Source organism: Pituophis catenifer, unplaced genomic scaffold (assembly GCF_029215685.1).
Source record: "Pituophis catenifer annectens isolate HBS135680 unplaced genomic scaffold, rPitCat1.0.hap2 SCAF_6, whole genome shotgun sequence".
Lineage (NCBI taxonomy): Eukaryota > Metazoa > Chordata > Lepidosauria > Squamata > Colubridae > Pituophis > Pituophis catenifer.
The window spans coordinates 43,321,754-43,333,074 of NW_027256886.1; the positions used below are offsets into that span (position 1 = coordinate 43,321,754).

Genomic DNA, 11,321 nt, shown 5'->3' on the forward strand with positions numbered 1-11,321 from the left:
TTATATGTGAGCCCCTACAAAATTCTTTGGGCAAACTACAGACTAAAAGCAACTGTATCTACTCTTATTTATTATGTATTTATTTATGTATTTTTCTATGGTTGCCCATCTCACCATGGTGACTTTGTGTTGCCAACAGGAATTAAAAAACAAAAACAATAAAAATGAAATGAAATGAAATACATAACTGTCAGGACAAAAAAATTAAAAATGCCAGTAAAATTACCATCTCACAGGCTCTGAAATATGACCTCCATGGCTGGGAGCACAACCACTTCTTCAAGGCTTTTACAAAATCCAGCAGGGTTGGGGCCAATCTATTCTTCTAGTGAAATGATGTTCCAAAGGAGAAGTGTTATAATAGAAAAGGTTCATTTCCTGGGTCTTGCAAGATGACACTCCTTAATTGATAGGATAGCATGTCTCTTCTGCTGGATCTGATTGGGCAGGTAGAAAGTATGCCTAAGGATAAATGCCTTCTGCAGAGTAATTAGTATTTTTTGGAGAAATTTTATTTATCTTAGCAGTTATATTCAGGGCTCTTATAGGCAAATTAAAGCATAAATAACACAAATTTGCAAAAAAAGCAGTAACCTCCCTTGACCTCACTCCAAAAAGATTGGCTAAAATAGAATTTTAAACCCTACTGCTGATGGAAGTACTTTGCCTTCCAAGAATGTTGTGTTCAAATAAATACCATGTCTACAGTTAGAATTTTTTTTTAAGGAATACATGTGTCTGTATTCTAATTTTGAACCTTGCCATTCAACTAATCATTGACTAACAGGCCATCTGCTGGTACTAACAGAATCTGTATTTTTGTGCTTCAGGGTTTAACAGATGACAGAATGCATATTTAAAAAGGGGTGTTTATCACTGACAATACAAAAACAGGACAAAAACCATGCTGAAGATTTCCAGCAATTCTAATTAAAGGAGAGATTGAAAATAATTGCCCATAGCTGTGTTATATGTATTAAACTACTGAATCTTGAGCAGTTGTATCTTCATACGAATATTCTTCTCTAAAGAAACCATGAATGGATACAATTTATCAGTTTTTTACTGTAGTCACTGGATCTACATTACATTCCTGTAGCATATATCACAGCTGCAGTAGTGCTTAGGATGAATTTCATCCTTTTTTTATCATCTTGTCTCTTGCAGGATTTTGTAGCTGGTTTGTCCATTATTCTCCGTGGCACTATAGATGATCGGCTCAGTTGGGCTTTCAATCTCTATGATCTGAACAAAGATGGCTGTATCACCAAAGAGGTAGAGATAGTAGCAGAAATCAGCAGGGTCAGAAATTGATGAACTTTGCTGAATCTGCTAAAGTAAGACTCCACTGGCCACATTGGCTAATAATTCTTTCTGTATTTTGACTTTCAGGAAATGTTGGATATAATGAAATCCATTTATGACATGATGGGCAAGTACACTTATCCAGCCATGAGAGAAGAGGCACCCCAGGAACATGTGGAAAATTTTTTCCAGGTAAGCTTAAAAAAGATAAAGGTTCCCCTCACACATATGTGCTAGTCGTTTGCGACTCTAGGGGGCAGTGCTCATCTCTATTTCAAAGCCGAAGAGCCAGTGCTGTCCGAAGATGTCTCTGTGGTCATGTGCTTTCGAACTGCTAGGTTGGCAGAAGCTGGGACAAGTAACGGGAGCTTACCCCGTTATGTGGCACTAGGGATTCGAACAGCTGAGATGCCGACCTTTCAATCGACAACCTCAATGTCTTAGCCACTAAGCTACCGTGTCCCTCTTAATATCAGAATATTTCCAGTTAATATCCTGCACTTTACCTGCGAAAACCTTTTCACAGTCAAGAATATGTATTATTTTGGTCTGCTTTTTGGGAGGAAAAAGCCTTCCTCTTCCTCTTCATACTTTTCCCTTTCCTTTTGGTTCCTTCAGTTTTAGTGCTGCCCATAGTAGAATTCTATAATTATCTACACAAACTTTTTTAGCAACTCAATTGTTTCTGTCTCCTTAAATCAGTTGTGTCCAATCCTGGTAACTTTAAGACTTATGGATCAACTACCAAGCTGTTTCGAGAATTGTGGAAAATTCTGGTAGTTGAAGTTCACAAATCTCAAAATTCCCAAGGCTTTTCTGCCTTAAATACTTTCAAAATAGTATTAATGAGATATAAAGCCATTTTCTACTGGTGGGGTTTTTCAGATCATAGACATGTTGCCAGACCAGCTGTCTCTAGGTTGGAGATGTGTTGAGTTCACATTTTAGGGTGTTTCTCTGCATCTGAAGGTCCTCCTAGGAAACTACTTTGTTTCTTCTTCAATTTTCATTTACATTTCAGAAAATGGATCGGAACAGAGATGGTGTGGTGACTATTGATGAATTCATTGAATCCTGTCAGAAGGTAACACCATTGTCCTCCTGGCATTTTAATTCTTTATAGCAGTGAATAAGGAAAAAGGGCATAGCGGTGGTGCAGCGGATTAAAGTGCTGTTAAATGCTAGCACTTAGCTGCCAGCTGCCTGCAATTAGTGCAAGTTTGAATCTCACCAGGCTCAAGGTTGAATCAGCCTTCCATCCTTTCGAGGTAAGTAAATTGAGGACCCGGATTGTGGGGGCAATATGCCAACTTTGTATAGAACAATACCACTTAGGGGGGGCCGAAAGCCCTGATAAGCAGGTATATACAAAAAAGTATGCAGGCTATTGCTATAATGCATTGTAAGCCGCCCTGAGTCTACGGAGAAGGGCGGCATACAAATTGGACTAATAAATAAATAAATAATAACTAGCCAGTCCGATTCTTTGCTCAATAGATGAGAACTTTTTATCACCACCATCAGTGGGATCAAGATGTGATATTTCACTACTGGCTCTGGATTTATATTAATGGATGTATATTGTGACACAATTGGAGGAGTAATACAGGGCAGGTTGCGAGGGAAGAGAGCTGATACAATATCTTTAGTAACAGTAAAGCTATACCTTCTTAATTTCCCACTTTTTCTAAGGCCTTGATTCCATCTTTTCTCTGGCAGGATGAAAACATCATGAGTTCCATGAAGCTTTTTGACAATGTGATCTAGCTGACCACACCTGGAGCCAAGACCATCGTATACACACTAGGGCTTCTTGGTGTATCCTGAGGCACTCTTCCCTTGGCTGCATGGACAAAGCAGGCCCATTTTGTGGAGACAATACTCATGTATTCAAGATCCAACTGGGGTGGGATGGGGAATCCCTGCAAGGGGAATGAAATGGAAGTCATTGTCTGGATTCAATAAGGCTAAGTGAGGAGTGTGTCCTAGAATTTAAAGCTCTTATTCTTGGAAATTAACTACAAAATGAATTGTTGCCTCCCCACAAAAACTGCACTGACCTATCACTATATAATGTGCTTTTCCTTAAGACTTCTCAAAATCACGGCAACCCCACGATCCTGCATTAGGGCTTTCATACCCTCAAATGGCAATGTAAGCATCAATTTTTTTAAAACTCTTGTAAATGCACTCTTACCTTCAAAGAAGGGAGTCTATCTGATCTGCACCAAGGTTCTCACAGCACATGGAGTATTATTCTAATGCTTCCAACAAGTGGAGGCAATATTTTTCAGAGTTAAGCTATCTTGCAGTTCTGCTGTTACATTCAACGGAACTCAGCTTTTCTGGAGAAAACTGCAGAAGAATGGCATTTTGCTTTGAAATTTTTTTTGTTTGCATCCACACAAAAAACATGTGGTACTTTGTATCACTCCAGACTGAAGTGCAAAAGAACCATTTGCTTTTTTTTTTAGAAATCAGGAGATAAAATTACAAATTATAAATTATGTTCAGTTTGCTATTCAGAGAAAAAGTACTTAAGCAAATAATTGGGTCAAAACTTTTCATTGCTCCCTGTCTTAGTAAATAACGTGCAAACAAAAGTAGAAACAGAGAAATCTACTTAATGGAAATATTTAGGTCAGAATGCAATCTAAATCTGTTTCTATGTGGCCTCACTGGATGTGTCTCCAGATGATGATGTTATGATCTTACTATTAATTACTTTCTGCAGCTAGATACTCAACAGAAGTACCAAGAGCTCCAGCATCCTTAAATGAAAAACAAAGAGATCAGCTAAAAGTTTTGGATAGCAATATGCTTAATGCCATGGTAATATCTACGTGTGAGGGTTCTGGACTCTTGTGGCATTAGGGCAGAATTCAACATTGTGCCTTGTCTTGGAATTATATGTATAGGCAGATTACAAGCAGAAGTATTGTCGGATGGAAGGGGCATCATATGAGAGAAGTAGGAAAAATATATATGGGAAAACAGAGGAAGTTTTCCCTGGCTGGCTGTTCCTTTCCTATGCCAACAATCTCCTTTTTCTGCAAAGGAACTTTCCCTTAGCATTTGCAAAATGCTATTTCTGTGATTTTGTTTGCTGGTTTTGTTACTATAGCATTACCATGATAAACAGCCTATGGGCCCTTCGGTTGTCAAAGCATTACAAACAACGAACAACTTCAGAGCATGCTTGCTCCAAGGAAATGCCAGATTTTATACAGAATATAAAAGCAACACAGGAATGTTGAATAGGCACAACAGGGATGCAGTAAAAAGATGGTAATGGGGAAGTGCTAGGGAAATCATTAATAGAGGAACAAGTGATAAAATGTAGGTCATTTATAAAACACTTTGAAAAAAAGTGAAGTCTATTTTAAGGGCTTAAGTAAAAATAAAAATAAATACAAGGGTGCTGATAATAGAGCAGCTGTGTAAACTCAGGAGTACAACATGGAAGCTACATTAAAAAGGAAGAGAAGCAGTATGGAGTAAAAATACAAGGAAAGAGGAGAAACTTAACACTGAATACATTGACAATGGTCAATTTAAGGGAAAATGTAATACGGCAAGAGATGAGACCACTTGGGACATTCTGAATAGATCGGAGGAAAGATGCCCAGCAGGAGGGAATGAAGTAATGAAGATATTATACTGAATTAAAAAAAGAGGCAATAGGAAAATAGATAGGCTTTGTTATTTAAATTCAAAAGAAAACAAGCAGCAAACATGAAAATTCTAACAGAGGCAAAGCTGAATCATAACAGACAAAGAAGATACAAAGTATATAGTTATCACTATATACTACCTTTTCCCAAAATGATGCCCACAAATTGACTGGCTATTAGAGATCTGAAAAAATCTCGCCAGGCTCAAGGTTGACTCAGCCTTCCATCCTTTCTAAGGTAGGTAAATTGAGGACCCAGTTGTGGGGGCTATAAACTGACTTTGTATAAATATACAAAAAGGATGAAGGCTATTGCTTAGCACATTGTAAGCCGCCCTAAGTCTCCAGAGAAGGGCGGCATATAAATCAAATTTAAAAAAAAAATGTTTTGGACAATATTGTTATATCTCAAGAAACCCTGCAGAAATATTACAACAGTAGCTTTTGAGAACTCCCCATCAAGCATGGCCATATTATAGAAGTTGCAGTCTTAATAACTGAAAAGCATTAGATTGGGAAGATGCAAAGGTAATATTTAATAAATAGATGGCTATTTCTTACCTTAACTCCCCTGAAATAAACGGTTTGTTCTAATACACAAATATTAAATTTAATCCACATTTCTTTTGTAATGGCAGACTGCTCCGGTATTTCCTCTTAATAACCAGCCCTGATAACTTCTGATGTTTCTTTTTCAGTTTCAGATTTTTACCTCAGCTATTAATAATAATTAGGGTACCTAGTCACACAAAGTAAGCTCCAAGGATTTCTACTATAGGAACTGCAAGAGGAATAAATATTTCATGATTCCAAAAGAAGTGCAGGAAATATTGAATTGAGTCTAGAAATGGCATAGGCTGGCTCAGGATTTATTAGCTATGCAAACAGATTGCCATGTACATTGTAGCCACATATGGCTCTTCCCCTTCTTGAGATTATTTTACATTTTGGTAGTCCTTTACACCATCATATGTAAATTATTAAGGATCACTGGAATCTAGTTTCGTAGACCAAGTTCAGTATCACCCATTAAGATATTTTATTTTAATTTTCTTCAAAGAAACATTTTCTTAATATTTTGTAATTTTGTTTGATATAAAAAAACTTATTCTACTTACCATATTTTCTTAGTTTCCATACTTCATTTCCGCAATCTCCTTCAATGCTTCTGTTGGACTAACCTCAGATGAAAGTCAATTCAATGTTCTTTAATTCTCAAAGGCCTAAAATAGTAGCAAGGGAGAGAGAGAAAAATCACTTCAGTTCCCTGACCATCTCCAATGGCCACTCAGGTCAGCCAAAATAATTGGTATTGCCTTACTAATAGCTGCTTATTATTCTCTAATTTTCCTTACAACAGTTTTCTAAAGAGATATGTGCTATAATTGATATATGATGTCATCGGAATTAGCTGTTTCTGTATATTGGCCATTCAATTTAACATGCACAGCATATTACTATTAGGTTTTCCATACTGATAGGGACAGAAATGTCTTGCTGTGATAGGGAAGCTCAACACAGCATAGCATGGAGGAAAGCTACACTTTATGTTTCATGATTAATATAGAGAAATGCCACATGGTGGCAAGATATTTAAACTGGTACTGATAAATATAACTGGAGCAAAGTCAGAGGAGTAGCTTCTGGCATTTGCATTAGAGGAGTTCCTCAGCCAAGATGGATAGAAATATGACTGTGTATCATTCTCTTATACTATTATCAAAATAATTTATTTTTATTTTGCCTAACTAGAATATATTTCTTATTCAAAAACATGTAGGATTATCAATACTTATATAGCCCAATTTGCCATTCAAACCATTGCAGTCTTGCCTTTTTAATCAGCAGAAGATATTTTCCCACTCCCAAGTAAATAGTTATCATATACAGTAATTGTAATCGTGATTTCTTGGAACCAAGAACAACACAAGGATTTACTCAGAGTACTTTTTTTGTTGCTGGCCTATAGACAGGAATATTGGCAGACAAAAGCACAATCTGCATAACAATTAAATATATGCTATGAAAGGTTATGGAGATTCCACTCCGGCCCTCTTCCTGCATAGCAAGGATTCCAGACTGATTTACTCCTTGGGAAAGACCACCTTCCCTTCTGCAAGTCTGCACCACATTCTACCACAACATCTCATTTATAGGAAAGAAGGGAAATGAAGAAATGTGCATTGTGATGTCATAATGTAAATGTCACACTTTGTGTCAGATATTGGATCTTAAGCACTGTACATAATTGCCACCTAGAGTTGCCATGTGTGATATGGGTGGCTATATAAACCTGTTAAATAAATAAATGAAATATTTGCAACATTTATGTAATGACACCATTATGCACCTATCATCATTTTGGCATCATTACAGTTCGTTGCACATAGAGGTGAACTCATTCCTCTATTTTCTCTTAATTCAGATGCAATTTTAGATCTATAGGAAATTATCCTGTAAACAAATAAGGAACTCCACATCAATTTTCTGATCACAATGAATTCTACAGATCTTTTGCCATCTGGTTAAAATAAGGGCTTTATCCCCATTTGAGGAAGCAATTCTCCATGCAAGGGTATTTCACATTTGAAAATAGTGTCTTAGGCAATATATAAAATTTCAGTGAATGCAGATTGTCTTCCTAATATCCAAAAAAGTAAGTTTTCACAATTATGGATGGTACAATTTATGAATTTACTCACAATCACTTCTGCAGTGCATGTTTATGGGTAAAGTGAGAGTTTCAATTTGCTTTAGAGAAATGAACAAATTATTTTATAAAACAGGATATCATGTGCCCTTCTCATTTGGCAATACATTTGCTATTTTCCCCATCATATTGACCTGATTTGGTTCATAAATTGACTCTGCAAACCTACACAATTCCTTCTGAATTTGGTCTTTCCACATGTTCAAGTCTTATCATTGCCAATCAGCAGTCCATTAAACTAGACAGGGATGAAAGGATTGATAGCTCAATACATCTGGAAGGGTTAGTTTGCAAAAGTCTGTTCTTATCTATCTTTCAACCTGACATATTGGTTCAATATGTCTCCATATTATTTATTGATAATTGCAATTACAGTATGCTTTTGAGTAGATATTAAATACATGTGTGGGGCTATATTCAATTCTGGAAGTTGGAGACTGATGATTCTGTTGACTATTCCTTACTCACATACTAGCTGCTTCCTTCTACCTGTCTGTCATTACAATCAGTAGTGGGACCAAGCAGCCTAATTCCACTGCACAAGCTCTGCTATCAGCTTTGCATTTTCATCTGTATATTTTGTATAATAACAATCAGATATAACAATAAAATGCACACCTAATGGCTATGCACAAACACCATAGCCTCTGCTATTGTTTGCTTTGCTATATTCTTTTCATAATGAGTTTTGGGATAATCTGTCCTTCAAAGGGAATTTATACCGTACTCTTCCCTATTTTCTCTTTAATATCTCTTCTGCCTTGGTTCATCACCATGTTTCACTATAAGGTCATGAGATTTTCTAATAAAAATTCCACCTAAAGCCTGCTTTCAAAAGTATAGCACAATGCATTATAATCAATTTTACAGATTCTATTTAAACTTGTTTTTAAAACCTTTTGGTTGTATTTATAGATCTCTTTGCCCTTTGGCAGGGAATACGTAGCTGTTTTAATATTAGATTCTGATTCTTTTGACAAGTGAAACTTCTGGTTCCCCAAATTAGAAACTAATAGGTTCTAACTATATTTTGTATTGTAATACTGCCATCCCAACCATAATTAGAACATATCTAACACATGATGAAACTTGGATTCATTTTGTACTTTTAGACATTATCAGTTCAGGTATAATCACTCTCACAATTTGTCTGCAGAAAGAGTAAATATTTAGTTTCAAAACATTTCACTACAGCATCTACATTTTTCTAGATGAACATGCTATGTAAACCTATGCAAATATACATACGATCTCTATAAACATATGGAACATATAGAAACTATGCAACCACAACTTCTATTTTCCTTTTTGCTGGGGCTCATTAAAGGATGTGAAATTTTATTTCATAATACAATTCAATATTCCATTATTTTACTTACTATGCATTAAATCCCAACGGCATAAATCATGCAGATGCTCAAGATTTCATGATTCTTTTCCTCTAATAAACTATGATCTATTTTATTTCCTTTAAAAGTACATTTACAGTACATCCCATTTTTGTGAAATATGTTGGTAGCGTTGGGTTTTATCTAACCAAATTGCTAAAACTTACCGGTACCATGTTCTGTTGCCTTTTGAAGTACCTCTAAACAATTTCTGAATTGGAATGTTCTTTCTTTCATTTGACAATCCTCTAGAAACTCAGGACACAATACATATGATTAAATTCCTCATGCTGCAAATACATTTTATTTTTACAGCATTATGAAGTAGGTTAGACTGATTCAATGTAAGGTATCCAAGCAGCTTCGTGGCAATCTGAAGAATTTTCTAATAAGTATCCAAAAACAAATAAAATGCAAGTTCTTGTTTGTGTAATATCAAAATCAAAGAATGAAAAACAAAATAGCTATGCTGTCACAAGCTGGTGAAACTTATGTTGATATAAGAATTGATAAGTCACTTCTATTTTCAAAACTACAACGCATAAATTTGTACTCTGGAGTTATTTGATTGCAATTCTAGGCATCTAGGAGAAGACAGTCGATTTCAATTTTCCTTTTCAGAACTGGAAAATAAGTGCCAGTCTAGAAGAAAAAAAATCAACTTTTCTGGCTAAATTTTATATAAATTATATAGGATGCTGAAATAAGCTGCAGCTCACGAAAGTTTATGCCTTTTAATAAAATGTATTAGTTGGAAAAGATGCTTACTAGACTCCAGTTTTTTTTTACCTGTTCTGAATTCTCAACCTTGAAAAGTCAAAGAGTTGCACAAAAGTCACAAAAGACTTGAATTTAGGCCGGGAACATGGAGATCCAGGAGTCCAAAGCTACACACTCAACATAAGTAATTTGCAAGAAAACAGCAGCCAATCTTGGAGGATTTCTTTCTAAATTAGGCCAATGGCATCTTACTTCCAGATTAGCAATCTTCCAAGCAGTTTTTCAAGGACCAATTATTTTTATTTTTATTTCTATTATCTATTATCATCAGTACTTGATATTAGATAATATTTATTTTATTTAAAAGCATTTGTATCCCTGTTCCATTGAACCTTGGTAACTATATAAAATTACTACATATCTACATGCTGTAAACAGTATGAAGGCTACTAAGTATTTTACCATTCTCGCTATTATTTGTATCCCAACTTTATTATTTTTATAAATAACTCAAGTTGGTGAACATATCCAACACTTTCCAATACACATATCCAAGGATTATCAAATTAACAGAATTAAATTAGCTAGATTGGTATGGTTTTTACTAATTATATCCTCGATTCTCTCCTCGTTCTTCCTAATCCACCCAAACCACTATAGTTTATATCAGCATTGCCCTTTCCCTCGCGCAAGGAAACTCAGGGCTTGTCTGCGTGTTCAGGGGGGGAAAAAACATGACAGAAGGCAATTGCGAAGATGCCAGTTATTAACGGTCGAGCTGGAGTCGGAAAGTTTACATTTTTCCGGCTTGGACAGGAATAAAAGACAATATATTCGGGCAACGCATTTATCCTGGAGAGAGAAGCCCCTTCGCTGAAAATTTGAAACAGGGAAATTATTGAACAAGCGAAACAAATTAATGTCCCTTTCCATGCTTTGGGGCAGGATTTTTTACAGCTTAAAACACGGCAACCGGAAAGCTTTCCGGTGTACCGGTAAAACACAACATTTCTAGTATGTATTGCTGAATTATTTCATTTTTTATCTTGTGGGTTAAGGAATCGGTTGAAGGAATGCCATATTTTCCTTAGGCGCCGTCAATGTTGCTCAGCAACCAGACACAAAATATGTCCTCCTCCTCAACCGCTCCGCCTCCTCAACCGCAAGGAAACGAAAGTAACGCGGAAGGACGGCGCTGAACTTTTCGGCCTGCACAAGACTCCGCCCCCTTGCACAACATTAGCCTAAACAAAATTATCACTCCCTTTCGCGCTTTAAATTCTGCGCTTGCGCTTTAACGCCGGCTACTTTGTTTATTTTCCTTCTCACTTGCGCCGTACCGCCCCCGGAGTCTGTCCGGTAACTACGCATGCGCTCCAATGCCTCGCTGCGAAGCCAACGCCTATCACATGCGCAGTCGAGCAAGGCTTCATTTTTTGCGCGTGCGTACAGGCGCGTCCCTGCGCCTCTGACCCTGTTAAGCATGCGCAGTTAGTAGCCTGCGAGCCCCTCACGCCTGCGCTGT

General features: G+C 36.6%; 1 protein-coding gene across 5 annotated transcripts in view; it reads left to right on the forward strand.

Moving 5' to 3' along the window:
• KCNIP2 (potassium voltage-gated channel interacting protein 2) overlaps positions 1–3,213 on the forward strand; it is a 120,872-nt gene extending 117,659 nt beyond the window's left edge. For all 5 annotated transcript variants that reach the window (XM_070946511.1, XM_070946514.1, XM_070946515.1 and 2 more), the window contains 4 exons: positions 1,168–1,275; positions 1,393–1,497; positions 2,327–2,389; positions 3,025–3,213. In XM_070946511.1, the coding sequence (XP_070802612.1) occupies positions 1,168–1,275; positions 1,393–1,497; positions 2,327–2,389; positions 3,025–3,072 (324 nt within the window). In that variant the 3' untranslated portion in view covers positions 3,073–3,213. The remainder of the gene's footprint in view (positions 1–1,167; positions 1,276–1,392; positions 1,498–2,326; positions 2,390–3,024) is intronic.
• The last annotated feature ends 8,108 nt before the right edge of the window (positions 3,214–11,321 follow it).